The 18,992-nt window shown below is 42.5% G+C and overlaps 1 protein-coding gene across 1 annotated transcript in view; it reads right to left on the minus strand.

The window, feature by feature from the left end:
* The window catches only part of galt (galactose-1-phosphate uridylyltransferase), a 168,051-nt gene that overhangs the window by 99,487 nt on the left and 49,572 nt on the right, over positions 1 to 18,992 (minus strand). The window contains exon 6 of the mRNA XM_071342938.1: positions 14,195 to 14,317. Within this exon, the coding sequence (XP_071199039.1) occupies positions 14,195 to 14,317 (123 nt within the window). The remainder of the gene's footprint in view (positions 1 to 14,194; positions 14,318 to 18,992) is intronic.

The raw sequence follows: 18,992 nt of genomic DNA on the forward strand, positions 1-18,992 counted from the left end.
CCCTCTCCCCTCCTCTCCTCCCTCTCTCTGCTCCCTTTCTCTCCTCCCTCTCGCTCCCCTCCCTCTCCTCTCCTCCTCTCTCTCTGCTCCCTTTCTCTCCTCCCTCTCGCTCCCCTCCCTCTCCTCCCATCCCTCTCTCTCCTCCCTCTCCCATCTCTCTCTGCTCCCTTCCCATCCACAGGCTCCCTATGGAATCAGAGCACCAGGGAGGCAGCAGAGCAGATAGCTCTCCAACAACTGACAGAGAGCAATCAGCGAGAGCAGTGTCCCATTTCTCCATGATGCTCTTCAACAACACGACAGCTCTGTCAGGCCTGTTGTCTTCAGTGGGCTGTGTGGTCGGTCTAGCTGCTATCTGGGATGCTGCTATGGGCTGTGTGGTCGGTCTAGCTGCTATCTGGGATGCTGCTATGGTCTGTGTGGTCGGTCTAGCTGCTATCTGGGATGCTGTGTATGTCGCTGCATTGACCACAGCTTACTGAGTTCGGCTCTGGAAAAGGAGTCACAATGCTAACAACATTCCAGAGGAAATAGGAGTCACAATGCTAACAACATTCCAGAGGAAATAGGAGACACAATACTAACAACATTCCAGAGGAAATAGGAGTCACAACACTAACAACATTCCAGAGGAAATAGGAGACACAATACTAACAACATTCCAGAGGAAATAGGAGTCACAATACTAACAACATTCCAGAGGAAATAGGAGACACAATGCTAACAACATTCCAGAGGAAATAGGAGTCACAATACTAACAACATTCCAGAGGAAATAGGAGACACAATGCTAACAACATTCCAGAGGAAATAGGAGACACAATACTAACAACATTCCAGAGGAAATAGGAGACACAATACTAACAACATTCCAGAGGAAATAGGAGACACAATGCTAACAACATTCCAGAGGAAATAGGAGTCACAATACTAACAACATTCCAGAGGAAATAGGAGACACAATACTAACAACATTCCAGAGGAAATAGGAGACACAATGCTAACAACATTCCAGAGGAAATAGGAGTCACAATGCTAACAACATTCCAGAGGAAATAGGAGTCACAATGCTAACAACATTCCAGAGGAAATAGGAGTCACAATACTAACAACATTCCAGAGGAAATAGGAGACACAATGCTAACAACATACCAGAGGAAATAGGAGACACAATGCTAACAACATTCCAGAGGAAATAGGAGTCACAATACTAACAACATTCCAGAGGAAATAGGAGACACAATGCTAACAACATTCCAGAGGAAATAGGAGTCACAATACTAACAACATACCAGAGGAAATAGGAGACACAATGCTAACAACATTCCAGAGGAAATAGGAGTCACAATACTAACAACATACCAGAGGAAATAGGAGTCACAATACTAACAACATTCCAGAGGAAATAGGAGTCGCAATGCTAACAACATTCCAGAGGAAATAGGAGTCACAATACTAACAACATTCCAGAGGAAATAGGAGTCACAATACTAACAACATTCCAGAGGAAATAGGAGTCGCAATGCTAACAACATTCCAGAGGAAATAGGAGTCGCAATACTAACAACATTCCAGAGGAAATAGGAGACACAACGCTAACAACATTCCAGAGGAAATAGGAGACACAACGCTAACAACATTCCAGAGGAAATAGGAGACACAACGCTAACAACATTCCAGAGGAAATAGGAGTCACAACGCTAACAACATTCCAGAGGAAATAGGAGTCACAACACTAACAACATTCCAGAGGAAATAGGAGTCACAACACTAACAACATTCCAGAGGAAATAGGAGTCACAATGCTAACAACATTCCAGAGGAAATAGGAGTCACAATACTAACAACATTCCAGAGGAAATAGGAGACACAATGCTAACAACATTCCAGAGGAAATAGGAGACACAATGCTAACAACATTCCAGAGGAAATAGGAGACACAATACTAACAACATTCCAGAGGAAATAGGAGTCACAATACTAACAACATTCCAGAGGAAATAGGAGACACAATGCTAACAACATTCCAGAGGAAATAGGAGTCACAATACTAACAACATTCCAGAGGAAATAGGAGACACAATGCTAACAACATTCCAGAGGAAATAGGAGTCACAATGCTAACAACATTCCAGAGGAAATAGGAGACACAATACTAACAACATTCCAGAGGAAATAGGAGTCACAACACTAACAACATTCCAGAGGAAATAGGAGACACAATACTAAAAACATTCCAGAGGAAATAGGAGTCACAATACTAACAACATTCCAGAGGAAATAGGAGACACAATGCTAACAACATTCCAGAGGAAATAGGAGTCACAATACTAACAACATTCCAGAGGAAATAGGAGACACAATGCTAACAACATTCCAGAGGAAATAGGAGACACAATGCTAACAACATTCCAGAGGAAATAGGAGACACAACGCTAACAACATTCCAGAGGAAATAGGAGACACAACGCTAACAACATTCCAGAGGAAATAGGAGTCACAACACTAACAACATTCCAGAGGAAATAGGAGTCACAATGCTAACAACATTCCAGAGGAAATAGGAGTCACAATACTAACAACATTCCAGAGGAAATAGGAGACACAATGCTAACAACATTCCAGAGGAAATAGGAGACACAATGCTAACAACATTCCAGAGGAAATAGGAGACACAATACTAACAACATTCCAGAGGAAATAGGAGTCACAATACTAACAACATTCCAGAGGAAATAGGAGACACAATGCTAACAACATTCCAGAGGAAATAGGAGTCACAATACTAACAACATTCCAGAGGAAATAGGAGACACAATGCTAACAACATTCCAGAGGAAATAGGAGTCACAATGCTAACAACATTCCAGAGGAAATAGGAGACACAATACTAACAACATTCCAGAGGAAATAGGAGTCACAACACTAACAACATTCCAGAGGAAATAGGAGACACAATACTAACAACATTCCAGAGGAAATAGGAGTCACAATACTAACAACATTCCAGAGGAAATAGGAGACACAATGCTAACAACATTCCAGAGGAAATAGGAGTCACAATACTAACAACATTCCAGAGGAAATAGGAGACACAATGCTAACAACATTCCAGAGGAAATAGGAGACACAATGCTAACAACATTCCAGAGGAAATAGGAGACACAACGCTAACAACATTCCAGAGGAAATAGGAGACACAACGCTAACAACATTCCAGAAGAAATAGGAGTCACAACACTAACAACGTTCCAGAGGAAATAGGAGTCACAACACTAACAACATTCCAGAGGAAATAGGAGTCACAATGCTAACAACATTCCAGAGGAAATAGGAGTCACAATACTAACAACATTCCAGAGGAAATAGGAGACACAATGCTAACAACATTCCAGAGGAAATAGGAGACACAATGCTAACAACATTCCAGAGGAAATAGGAGACACAATACTAACAACATTCCAGAGGAAATAGGAGTCACAATACTAACAACATTCCAGAGGAAATAGGAGACACAATGCTAACAACATTCCAGAGGAAATAGGAGTCACAATACTAACAACATTCCAGAGGAAATAGGAGACACAATGCTAACAACATTCCAGAGGAAATAGGAGTCACAATGCTAACAACATTCCAGAGGAAATAGGAGACACAATACTAACAACATTCCAGAGGAAATAGGAGTCACAACACTAACAACATTCCAGAGGAAATAGGAGACACAATACTAACAACATTCCAGAGGAAATAGGAGTCACAATACTAACAACATTCCAGAGGAAATAGGAGACACAATGCTAACAACATTCCAGAGGAAATAGGAGTCACAATACTAACAACATTCCAGAGGAAATAGGAGACACAATGCTAACAACATTCCAGAGGAAATAGGAGACACAATGCTAACAACATTCCAGAGGAAATAGGAGACACAATACTAACAACATTCCAGAGGAAATAGGAGACACAATGCTAACAACATTCCAGAGGAAATAGGAGTCACAATACTAACAACATTCCAGAGGAAATAGGAGACACAATACTAACAACATTCCAGAGGAAATAGGAGACACAATGCTAACAACATTCCAGAGGAAATAGGAGTCACAATACTAACAACATTCCAGAGGAAATAGGAGTCACAATACTAACAACATTCCAGAGGAAATAGGAGTCACAATACTAACAACATTCCAGAGGAAATAGGAGACACAATGCTAACAACATTCCAGAGGAAATAGGAGTCACAATGCTAACAACATTCCAGAGGAAATAGGAGTCACAATACTAACAACATTCCAGAGGAAATAGGAGACACAATGCTAACAACATTCCAGAGGAAATAGGAGACACAATGCTAACAACATACCAGAGGAAATAGGAGACACAATGCTAACAACATTCCAGAGGAAATAGGAGACACAATGCTAACAACATTCCAGAGGAAATAGGAGACACAATGCTAACAACATTCCAGAGGAAATAGGAGTCACAATACTAACAACATACCAGAGGAAATAGGAGACACAATGCTAACAACATTCCAGAGGAAATAGGAGTCACAATACTAACAACATACCAGAGGAAATAGGAGTCACAATACTAACAACATTCCAGAGGAAATAGGAGTCGCAATGCTAACAACATTCCAGAGGAAATAGGAGTCACAATACTAACAACATTCCAGAGGAAATAGGAGTCACAATACTAACAACATTCCAGAGGAAATAGGAGTCGCAATGCTAACAACATTCCAGAGGAAATAGGAGTCACAATGCTAACAACATTCCAGAGGAAATAGGAGACACAATGCTAACAACATTCCAGAGGAAATAGGAGTCACAATGCTAACAACATTCCAGAGGAAATAGGAGTCACAATACTAACAACATTCCAGAGGAAATAGGAGTCACAATACTAACAACATTCCAGAGGAAATAGGAGTCACAATGCTAACAACATTCCAGAGGAAATAGGAGTCACAATACTAACAACATTCCAGAGGAAATAGGAGACACAATGCTAACAACATTCCAGAGGAAATAGGAGTCACAATACTAACAACATTCCAGAGGAAATAGGAGACACAATGCTAACAACATTCCAGAGGAAATAGGAGTCACAATACTAACAACATTCCAGAGGAAATAGGAGTCACAATACTAACAACATTCCAGAGGAAATAGGAGACACAATGCTAACAACATTCCAGAGGAAATAGGAGTCACAATACTAACAACATTCCAGAGGAAATAGGAGACACAATGCTAACAACATTCCAGAGGAAATAGGAGTCACAATACTAACAACATTCCAGAGGAAATAGGAGTCACAATGCTAACAACATTCCAGAGGAAATAGGAGTCACAATACTAACAACATTCCAGAGGAAATAGGAGTCACAATACTAACAACATTCCAGAGGAAATAGGAGACACAATGCTAACAACATTCCAGAGGAAATAGGAGTCACAATGCTAACAACATTCCAGAGGAAATAGGAGTCACAATACTAACAACATTCCAGAGGAAATAGGAGTCGCAATACTAACAACATTCCAGAGGAAATAGGAGTCGCAATACTAACAACATTCCAGAGGAAATAGGAGTCGCAATGCTAACAACATTCCAGAGGAAATAGGAGTCGCAATGCTAACAACATTCCAGAGGAAATAGGAGTCACAATACTAACAACATTCCAGAGGAAATAGGAGTCACAATACTAACAACATTCCAGAGGAAATAGGAGTCGCAATGCTAACAACATTCGAGAGGAAATAGGAGTCACAATACTAACAACATTCCAGAGGAAATAGGAGACACAATGCTAACAACATTCCAGAGGAAATAGGAGACACAATACTAACAACATTCCAGAGGAAATAGGAGTCACAATACTAACAACATTCCAGAGGAAATAGGAGACACAATGCTAACAACATTCCAGAGGAAATAGGAGTCACAATACTAACAACATTCCAGAGGAAATAGGAGTCACAACACTAACAACATTCCAGAGGAAATAGGAGTCACAACACTAACAACATTCCAGAGGAAATAGGAGTCACAATGCTAACAACATTCCAGAGGAAATAGGAGTCACAATACTAACAACATTCCAGAGGAAATAGGAGTCACAATACTAACAACATTCCAGAGGAAATATGAGTCACAATACTAACAACATTCCAGAGGAAATAGGAGTCACAATACTAACAACATTCCAGAGGAAATAGGAGTCACAATACTAACAACATTCGAGAGGAAATAGGAGTCACAATACTAACAACATTCCAGAGGAAATAGGAGACGCAATGCTAACAACATTCCAGAGGAAATAGGAGTCACAATGCTAACAACATTCCAGAGGAAATAGGAGTCACAATACTAACAACATTCCAGAGGAAATAGGAGTCACAATACTAACAACATTCCAGAGGAAATAGGAGACGCAATGCTAACAACATTCCAGAGGAAATAGGAGTCACAATACTAACAACATTCCAGAGGAAATAGGAGTCACAATACTAACAACATTCCAGAGGAAATAGGAGTCACAATACTAACAACATTCCAGAGGAAATAGGAGACGCAATACTAACAACATTCCAGAGGAAATAGGAGTCACAATGCTAACAACATTCCAGAGGAAATAGGAGTCACAATACTAACAACATTCCAGAGGAAATAGGAGTCGCAATACTAACAACATTCCAGAGGAAATAGGAGACACAATGCTAACAACATTCCAGAGGAAATAGGAGACACAATGCTAACAACATTCCAGAGGAAATATGAGTCACAATGCTAACAACATTCCAGAGGAAATAGGAGACACAATGCTAACAACATTCCAGAGGAAATAGGAGTCACAATACTAACAACATTCCAGAGGAAATAGGAGACGCAATACTAACAACATTCCAGAGGAAATAGGAGTCACAATGCTAACAACATTCCAGAGGAAATAGGAGTCACAATACTAACAACATTCCAGAGGAAATAGGAGTCGCAATACTAACAACATTCCAGAGGAAATAGGAGACACAATGCTAACAACATTCCAGAGGAAATAGGAGACACAATGCTAACAACATTCCAGAGGAAATATGAGTCACAATGCTAACAACATTCCAGAGGAAATAGGAGACACAATGCTAACAACATTCCAGAGGAAATAGGAGTCACAATACTAACAACATTCCAGAGGAAATAGGAGTCACAATACTAACAACATTCCAGAGGAAATAGGAGTCACAATACTAACAACATTCCAGAGGAAATAGGAGACGCAATACTAACAACATTCCAGAGGAAATAGGAGTCACAATGCTAACAACATTCCAGAGGAAATAGGAGTCACAATACTAACAACATTCCAGAGGAAATAGGAGTCACAATACTAACAACATTCCAGAGGAAATAGGAGTCACAATACTAACAACATTCCAGAGGAAATAGGAGTCACAATACTAACAACATTCCAGAGGAAATAGGAGACGCAATACTAACAACATTCCAGAGGAAATAGGAGTCACAATGCTAACAACATTCCAGAGGAAATAGGAGTCACAATACTAACAACATTCCAGAGGAAATAGGAGTCGCAATACTAACAACATTCCAGAGGAAATAGGAGACACAATGCTAACAACATTCCAGAGGAAATAGGAGACACAATGCTAACAACATTCCAGAGGAAATATGAGTCACAATGCTAACAACATTCCAGAGGAAATAGGAGACACAATGCTAACAACATTCCAGAGGAAATAGGAGTCACAATACTAACAACATTCCAGAGGAAATAGGAGTCACAATACTAACAACATTCCAGAGGAAATAGGAGTCACAATACTAACAACATTCCAGAGGAAATAGGAGACGCAATACTAACAACATTCCAGAGGAAATAGGAGTCACAATGCTAACAACATTCCAGAGGAAATAGGAGTCACAATACTAACAACATTCCAGAGGAAATAGGAGTCGCAATACTAACAACATTCCAGAGGAAATAGGAGACGCAATGCTAACAACATTCCAGAGGAAATAGGAGTCACAATACTAACAACATTCCAGAGGAAATAGGAGTCACAATACTAACAACATTCCAGAGGAAATAGGAGTCACAAGGCTAACAACATTCCAGAGGAAATAGGAGACACAATGCTAACAACATTCCAGAGGAAATAGGAGACACAATGCTAACAACATTCCAGAGGAAATATGAGTCACAAGGCTAACAACATTCCAGAGGAAATAGGAGACACAATGCTAACAACATTCCAGAGGAAATAGGAGACACAATGCTAACAACATTCCAGAGGAAATAGGAGACACAATACTAACAACATTCCAGAGGAAATATGAGACACAATGCTAACAACATTCCAGAGGAAATAGGAGACACAATGCTAACAACATTCCAGAGGAAATAGGAGTCACAATACTAACAACATTCCAGAGGAAATAGGAGACACAATGCTAACAACATTCCAGAGGAAATAGGAGACACAATACTAACAACATTCCAGAGGAAATAGGAGACACAATGCTAACAACATTCCAGAGGAAATAGGAGTCACAATACTAACAACATTCCAGAGGAAATAGGAGACACAATGCTAACAACATTCCAGAGGAAATAGGAGACACAATGCTAACAACATTCCAGAGGAAATAGGAGACACAATACTAAAAACATTCCAGAGGAAATAGGAGACACAATGCTAACAACATTCCAGAGGAAATAGGAGTCACAATACTAACAACATTCCAAAGGAAATAGGAGACACAATGCTAACAACATTCCAGAGGAAATAGGAGTCACAATACTAACAACATTCCAGAGGAAATAGGAGACACAATGCTAACAACATTCCAGAGGAAATAGGAGTCACAATACTAACAACATTCCAGAGGAAATAGGAGACACAATACTAACAACATTCCAGAGGAAATAGGAGACACAATACTAACAACATTCCAGAGGAAATAGGAGTCACAATACTAACAACATTCCAGAGGAAATAGGAGACACAATACTAACAACATTCCAGAGGAAATAGGAGTCACAATGCTAACAACATTCCAGAGGAAATAGGAGACACAATGCTAGCAACATTCCAGAGGAAATAGGAGACACAATGCTAACAACATTCCAGAGGAAATAGGAGACACAATACTAACAACATTCCAGAGGAAATAGGAGACACAATACTAACAACATTCCAGAGGAAATAGGAGTCACAATACTAACAACATTCCAGAGGAAATAGGAGTCACAATACTAACAACATTCCAGAGGAAATAGGAGTCACAATGCTAACAACATTCCAGAGGAAATAGGAGACACAATGCTAGCAACATTCCAGAGGAAATACTATTAGTATTAGTACTACCACAGCTCAGCCTGCATTACTATTAGTATTAGTACTACCACAGCTCAGCCTACAGTACTATTAGTATTAGTACTACCACAGCTCAGCCTACATTACTATTAGTATTAGTACTACCACAGCTCAGCCTACAGTACTATTAGTATTAGTACTACCACAGCTCAGCCTACAGTACTATTAGTATTAGTACTACCACAGCTCAGCCTACAGTACTATTAGTATTAGTACTACCACAGATCAGCCTACATTACATTTAGTAGTAGTACTTCCACAGCGCAGCCTACATTACTATTAGTATTAGTACTACCACAGCTCAGCCTACATTACTAGTAGTATTAGTACTACCACAGCTCAGCCTACATTACTATTAGTATTAGTACTACCACAGCTCAGCCTACATTACTAGTAGTATTAGTACTACCACAGCTCAACCTACATTACTATTAGTATTAGTACTACCACAGCTCAGCCTACATTACTAGTAGTATTAGTACTACCACAGCTCAGCCTTCATTACTATTAGTATTAGTACTACCACAGCTCAGCCTACATTACTATTACTATTAGTACTAGTACTACCACAGCTCAGCCTTCATTACTAGTAGTATTAGTACTACCACAGCTCAACCTACATTACTATTAGTATTAGTACTACCACAGCTCAGCCTACAGTACTATTAGTATTAGTACCACCACAGCTCAGCCTACAGTACTATTAGTATTAGTACTACCACATCTCAGCCTACATTACTAGTAGTATTAGTACTACCACAGCTCAACCTACATTACTATTAGTATTAGTACTACCACAGCTCAGCCTGCATTACTATTAGTATTAGTACTACCACAGCTCAAACTACATTACTAGTAGTAGTAGTACTACCACAGCTCAGCCTACATTACTATTAGTATTAGTACTACCACAGCTCAACCTACATTACTATTAGTATTAGTACTACCACAGCTCAGCCTGCATTACTAGTAGTATTAGTACTACCACAGCTCAGCCTTCATTACTATTACTATTAGTACTACCACCACTCAGCCTGCATTACTATTAGTATTAGTACTACCACAGCTCAACCTACATTACTATTAGTATTAGTACTACCACAGCTCAGCCTACAGTACTATTAGTATTAGTACTACCACAGCTCAGCATACAGTACTATTAGTATTAGTACTACCACATCTCAGCCTACATTACTAGTAGTATTAGTACTACCACAGCTCAACCTACATTACTATTAGTATTAGTACTACCACAGCTCAGCCTGCATTACTATTAGTATTAGTACTACACAGCTCAACCTACATTACTAGTAGTATTAGTACTACCACAGCTCAGCCTGCATTACTATTAGTATTAGTACTACCACAGCTCAGCCTACATTACTAGTAGTATTAGTACTACCACAGCTCAACCTACATTACTATTAGTATTAGTACTACCACAGATCAGCCTACATTACATTTAGTAGTAGTACTTCCACAGCTCAGCCTGCATTACTAGTAGTATTAGTACTACCACAGCTCAGCCTACATTACTAGTAGTATTAGTACTACCACAGCTCAACCTACATTACTATTAGTATTAGTACTACCACAGCTCAGCCTACATTACTAGTAGTATTAGTACTACCACAGCTCAGCCTACATTACTATTAGTATTAGTACTACCACAGCTCAACCTACATTACTATTAGTATTAGTACTTCCACAGCTCAGCCTGCATTACTAGTAGTATTAGTACTACCACAGCTCAGCCTACATTACTAGTAGTATTAGTACTACCACAGCTCAACCTACATTACATTTAGTAGTAGTACTTCCACAGCTCAGCCTGCATTACTAGTAGTATTAGTACTACCACAGCTCAGCCTGCATTACTAGTAGTATTAGTACTACCACAGCTCAGCCTACATTACTAGTAGTATTAGTACTACCACAGCTCAGCCTACATTACTATTAGTACTACCACAGCTCAGCCTACATTACTAGTAGTATTAGTACTACCACAGCTCAACCTACAGTACTATTAGTATTAGTACTACCACAGCTCAGCCTACATTACTAGTAGTATTAGTACTACCACAGCTCAGCCTACATTACTAGTAGTATTAGTACTACCACAGCTCAGCCTACATTACTATTAGTATTAGTACTACCACAGCTCAGCCTACATTACTATTAGTATTAGTACTACCACAGCTCAGCCTACATTACTAGTAGTATTAGTACTACCACAGCTCAGCCTACATTACTAGTAGTATTAGTACTACCACAGCTCAGCCTACATTACTATTAGTATTAGTACTTCCACAGCTCAGCCTGCATTACTAGTAGTATTAGTACTACCACAGCTCAGTCTACATTACTAGTAGTATTAGTACTACCACAGCTCAACCTACATTACATTTAGTAGTAGTACTTCCACAGCTCAGCCTGCATTACTAGTAGTATTAGTACTACCACAGCTCAGCCTGCATTACTAGTAGTATTAGTACTACCACAGCTCAGCCTACATTACTAGTAGTATTAGTACTACCACAGCTCAGCCTACATTACTATTAGTACTACCACAGCTCAGCCTACATTACTAGTAGTATTAGTACTATCACATCTCAACCTACAGTACTATTAGTATTAGTACTACCACAGCTCAGCCTACATTACTAGTAGTATTAGTACTACCACAGCTCAGCCTACATTACTATTAGTATTAGTACTACCACAGCTCAGCCTACATTACTATTAGTATTAGTACTACCACAGCTCAGCCTACATTACTATTAGTACTACCACAGCTCAGCCTACATTACTAGTAGTATTAGTACTACCACAGCTCAGCCTACATTACTATTAGTATTAGTACTACCACAGCTCAGCCTACATTACTAGTAGTATTAGTACTACCACAGCTCAGCCTGCATTACTAGTAGTATTAGTACTACCACAGCTCAGCCTACATTACTAGTAGTATTAGTACTACCACAGCTCAGCCCACATTACTATTAGTATTAGTACTACCACAGCTCAGCCTACATTACTAGTAGTATTAGTACTACCACAGCTCAGCCTACATTACTAGTAGTATTAGTACTACCACAGCTCAGCCTATATTACTAGTAGTATTAGTACTACCACAGCTCAGCCCACATTACTATTAGTATTAGTACTACCACAGCTCAGCCTACATTACTAGTAGTATTAGTACTACCACAGCTCAGCCTACATTACTATTAGTATTAGTACTACCACAGCTCAGCCTACATTACTATTAGTATTAGTACTACCACAGCTCAGCCTTCATTACTAGTAGTATTAGTACTACCACAGCTCAGCCTACATTACTATTAGTATTAGTACTACCACAGCTCAGCCCACATTACTATTAGTATTAGTACTACCACAGCTCAGCCCACATTACTATTAGTATTAGTACTACCACAGCTCAGCCTACATTACTATTAGTATTAGTACTACCACAGCTCAGCCTTCATTACTATTAGTATTAGTACTACCACAGCTCAGCCTACATTACTATTAGTATTAGTACTACCACAGCTCAGCCTACATTACTAGTAGTATTAGTACTACCACAGCTCAGCCTACATTACTAGTAGTATTAGTACTACCACAGCTCAGCCTTCATTACTATTAGTATTAGTACTACCACAGCTCAGCCTTCATTACTAGTAGTATTAGTACTACCACAGCTCAGCCTACATTACTATTAGTATTAGTACTACCACAGCTCAGCCTACATTACTAGTAGTATTAGTACTACCACAGCTCAGCCTTCATTACTATTAGTATTAGTACTACCACAGCTCAGCCTACATTACTATTAGTATTAGTACTACCACAGCTCAGCCTACATTACTAGTAGTATTAGTACTACCACAGCTCAGCCTTCATTACTATTAGTATTAGTACTACCACAGCTCAGCCTTCATTACTAGTAGTATTAGTACTACCACAGCTCAGCCTACATTACTAGTAGTATTAGTACTATACGTTCAACATGTATGACGGTGTACTGAGTGCTTTAATCTGAGAATAATGTCTTTGTGTTGTTCTATCTTAACTCTGCATTGTTGGAAAAGGACCCGTAAATCCTCACCTGTAGTTTATGAAGCAGGTGATGTGTGCGTATCATAGGTCTCTGGTGTAACACACATCTAACACACTGGGGGAATGGTGATCAGGTGTAACACACATCTAACACACTGGGGAAATGGTGATCAGGTGTAACACACATCTAACACACTGGGGAAATGGTGATCAGGTGTAACACACATCTAACACACTGGGGAAATGGTGATCAGGTGTAACACACATCTAACACACTGGGGAATGGTGATCAGGTGTAATACACATCTAACACACTGGGGAATGGTGATCAGGTGTAACACACATCTAACACACTGGGGAAATGGTGATCAGGTGTAACACACATCTAACACACTGGGGAAATGGTAATCAGGTGTAACACACATCTAACACACTGGGGAAATGGTGATCAGGTGTAATACACATCTAACACACTGGGGAAATGGTGATCAGGTGTAATACAGATGGACTGGAGATAAACACCACCAGAAGTCCTTCCTGTCTGGCATACAGCGGCATTAGAGGTGTATGGGTAGTGTAGTCCTACCTGTCTCTCTGCCTCCATCTTAGCGTACTGCAGCAGTAAAGGTTAATTGGTAGGGTCGTCCTACGTCTCTCTGCCTCCATCTTAGCATACTGTACCAGTAGAGGTATTATGGGTAATGTAGTCCTACCTGTCTCTCTGCCTCCATCTTAGCGTACTGCAGCAGTAGAGGTTCTCCGTGGGTCTTCAGGTATTCTCTCTGACAGCGGTCCGACAGGGTGGCTTCATTAGGCAGGAAGTTACTGGCCCACACCTATGACATCACAGGAAGAGGACAGCACTGGGTGAGAGCACAGAAGTAGGAGCAGGGATCAGAGGAGACAGTGGAGAGGAGAGAGGAGGACCGGAAACAGCAGCACACACACTGGGAGAGAGAGTTCATCATGTCTGTCTGCCCCCTCTGGACAATAATAACACACTAACTCTAACCCAGCAGAGTTGGCTCTTTAAATAACCCACCACAACGCAGGGCTGCACTCTCATATGCAAATAGCAGGATATCATGGGTGATACTAGGCATATAAATACGGTCCAGTTATTTCTCCTCAGACCCATTGGATTTAAGAAGCACTTTGATCATCCACATCATTCCACGTACCAGATAGCAAAGGCCTCACTGGGGAGGATACAGGGACTTTAGGAGGAAATGTTCTGTTTTTCCCCCAAACCACAGAAAGCAACATGAGGCAACATGGAGATGGATGGAGAGCAGAGCAGCAACAACATGGACCTCCCGTGTGGCGCAGCGGACTAATGCACTGCACTGCAGTGCTTGAGGTGTCACTACAGACCCAGGTTCGATCCCAGGCTGTGTCACAGCCGGCCGTGACTGGGAGACCCATGAGGCGGCGCCCAATTGCCCCAGTGTCATCCGGGTTAGGGGAGGGATTGGCTGACTGGGATTTCCTTGTCCCATCGCGCTCTAGCGATTCCTTTTGGCGGGCCGGGCGCCTGCAAGCTGGACGGTGTTACTCCGACACACTGGTACGGCTGGCTTACGGGTTCAGTGAGCAGTGCGGCTTGGCAGGGTCGTGTTTTTGGAGGACACATGGCTCTCGACCATCGCCTCACCCGAGTCCGTAGGGGAGTTTCAGCGAAGGGACAAGACAGTAACTACCAATTGGATGTCACGATATTGGGGAGAAAAAGAGGTGAAAAGTACCAAAACATTAAAATAATAGAGCAGCAGCAGTAACATGGAGATGGATGGACAGCAGAGCAGTAACATGGAGATGGATGGACAGCAGAGCAGTAACATGGAGATGGATGGACAGCAGAGCAGTAACATGGAGATGGATGGACAGCAGAGCAGTAACATGGAGATGGATGGACAGCAGAGCAGTAACATGGAGATGGATGGACAGCAGAGCAGTAACATGGAGATGGATGGACAGCAGAGCAGTAACATGGAGATGGATGGACAGCAGAGCAGTAACATGGAGATGGATGGACAGCAGAGCAGTAACATGGAGATGGATGGACAGCAGAGCAGTAACATGGAGATGGATGGACAGCAGAGCAGTAACATGGAGATGGACAGCAGAGCAGTAACATGGAGATGGATGGACAGCAGAGCAGTAACATGGAGATGGATGGACAGCAGAGCAGTAACATGGAGATGGATGGACAGCAGAGCAGCAACATGGAGATGGATGGACAGCAGAGCAGTAACATGGAGATGGATGGACAGCAGAGCAGTAACATGGAGATGGATGGACAGCAGAGCAGTAACATGGAGATGGATGGACAGCAGAGCAGCAACATGGAGATGGATGGACAGCAGAGCAGTAACATGGAGATGGATGGACAGCAGAGCAGTAACATGGAGATGGATGGACAGCAGAGCAGTAACATGGAGATGGATGGACAGCAGAGCAGTAACATGGAGATGGATGGACAGCAGAGCAGTAACATGGAGATGGATGGACAGCAGAGCAGTAACATGGAGATGGATGGACAGCAGAGCAGTAACATGGAGATGGATGGACAGCAGAGCAGTAACATGGAGATGGATGGACAGCAGAGCAGTAACATGGAGATGGATGGACAGCAGAGCAGTAACATGGAGATGGATGGACAGCAGAGCAGTAACATGGAGATGGATGGACAGCAGAGCAGTAACATGGAGATGGATGGACAGCAGAGCAGTAACATGGAGATGGATGGACAGCAGAGCAGTAACAAGGAGATGGATGGACAGCAGAGCAGCAACATGGAGATGGATGGACAGCAGAGCAGTAACATGGAGATGGATGGACAGCAGAGCAACAACATGGAGATGGACAGCAGAGCAGTAACATGGAGATGTATGGACAGCAGAGCAGTAACATGGAGATGGACAGCAGAGCAGTAACATGGAGATGGATGGACAGCAGAGCAGTAACATGGAGATGGATGGACAGCAGAGCAGTAACATGGAGATGGACAGCAGAGCAGTAACATGGAGATGGATGGACAGCAGAGCAGTAACATGGAGATGGATGGACAGCAGAGCAGCAACATGGAGATGGATGGACAGCAGAGCAGTAACATGGAGATGGATGGACAGCAGAGCAGTAACATGGAGATGGATGGACAGCAGAGCAGTAACATGGAGATGGACAGCAGAGCAGTAACATGGAGATGGATGGACAGCAGAGCAGTAACATGGAGATGGATGGACAGCAGAGCAGCAACATGGAGATGGATGGACAGCAGAGCAGTAACATGGAGATGGATGGACAGCAGAGCAGTAACATGGAGATGGATGGACAGCAGAGCAGCAACATGGAGATGGATGGACAGCAGAGCAGTAACATGGAGATGGATGGACAGCAGAGCAGTAACATGGAGATGGATGGACAGCAGAGCAGTAACATGGAGATGGACAGCAGAGCAGTAACATGGAGATGGATGGACAGCAGAGCAGTAACATGGAGATGGATGGACAGCAGAGCAGTAACATGGAGATGGACAGCAGAGCAGTAACATGGAGATGGATGGACAGCAGAGCAGTAACATGGAGATGGATGGACAGCAGAGCAGTAACATGGAGATGGACAGCAGAGCAGTAACATGGAGATGGATGGACAGCAGAGCAGTAACATGGAGATGGATGGACAGCAGAGCAGCAACATGGAGATGGATGGACAGCAGAGCAGTAACATGGAGATGGATGGACAGCAGAGCAGTAACATGGAGATGGATGGACAGCAGAGCAGTAACATGGAGATGGATGGACAGCAGAGCAGTAACATGGAGATGGATGGACAGCAGAGCAGTAACATGGAGATGGATGGACAGCAGAGCAGTAACATGGAGATGGATGGACAGCAGAGCAGCAACATGGAGATGGATGGACAGCAGAGCAGTAACATGGAGATGGATGGACAGCAGAGCAGTAACATGGAGATGGATGGACAGCAGAGCAGTAACATGGAGATGGATGGACAGCAGAGCAGTAACATGGAGATGGATGGACAGCAGAGCAGTAACATGGAGATGGATGGACAGCAGAGCAGTAACATGGAGATGGATGGACAGCAGAGCAGTAACATGGAGATGGATGGACAGCAGAGCAGTAACATGGAGATGGATGGACAGCAGAGCAGTAACATGGAGATGGATGGACAGCAGAGCAGCAACATGGAGATGGATGGACAGCAGAGCAGTAACATGGAGATGGATGGACAGCAGAGCAGTAACATGGAGATGGATGGACAGCAGAGCAGTAACATGGAGATGGATGGACAGCAGAGCAGTAACATGGAGATGGATGGACAGCAGAGCAGTAACATGGAGATGGATGGACAGCAGAGCAGTAACATGGAGATGGATGGACAGCAGAGCAGTAACATGGAGATGGATGGACAGCAGAGCAGTAACATGGAGATGGATGGACAGCAGAGCAGTAACATGGAGATGGATGGACAGCAGAGCAGTAACATGGAGATGGATGGACAGCAGAGCAGCAACATGGAGATGGATGGACAGCAGAGCAGTAACATGGAGATGGATGGACAGCAGAGCAGTAACATGGAGATGGATGGACAGCAGAGCAGTAACATGGAGATGGATGGACAGCAGAGCAGTAACATGGAGATGGATGGACAGCAGAGCAGCAACATGGAGATGGATGGACAGCAGAGCAGCAACATGGAGATGGATGGACAGCAGAGCAGTAACATGGAGATGGATGGACAGCAGAGCAGGAACATGGAGATGGATGGACAGCAGAGCAGCAACATGGAGATGGATGGACAGTAGAGCAGTAACATGGAGATGGATGGACAGCAGAGCAGTAACATGGAGATGGATGGACAGCAGAGCAGTAACATGGAGATGGATGGACAGCAGAGCAGTAACATGGAGATGGATGGACAGCAGAGCAGTAACATGGAGATGGATGGACAGCAGAGCAGTAACATGGAGATGGATGGACAGCAGAGCAGTAACATGGAGATGGATGGACAGCAGAGCAGTAACATGGAGATGGATGGACAGCAGAGCAGTAACATGGAGATGGATGGACAGCAGAGCAGTAACATGGAGATGGACAGCAGAGCAGTAACATGGAGATGGATGGACAGCAGAGCAGTAACATGGAGATGGACAGCAGAGCAGTAACATGGAGATGGATGGACAGCAGAGCAGTAACATGGAGATGGATGGACAGCAGAGCAGCAACATGGAGATGGATGGACAGCAGAGCAGTAACATGGAGATGGATGGACAGCAGAGCAGTAACATGGAGATGGATGGACAGCAGAGCAGTAACATGGAGATGGATGGACAGCAGAGCAGTAACATGGAGATGGATGGACAGCAGAGCAGTAACATGGAGATGGACAGCAGAGCAGTAACATGGAGATGGATGGACAGCAGAGCAGTAACATGGAGATGGATGGACAGCAGAGCAGTAACATGGAGATGGATGGACAGCAGAGCAG

The sequence above is a fragment of the Salvelinus alpinus genome, chromosome 1 (assembly GCF_045679555.1).
Source record: "Salvelinus alpinus chromosome 1, SLU_Salpinus.1, whole genome shotgun sequence".
Lineage (NCBI taxonomy): Eukaryota > Metazoa > Chordata > Actinopteri > Salmoniformes > Salmonidae > Salvelinus > Salvelinus alpinus.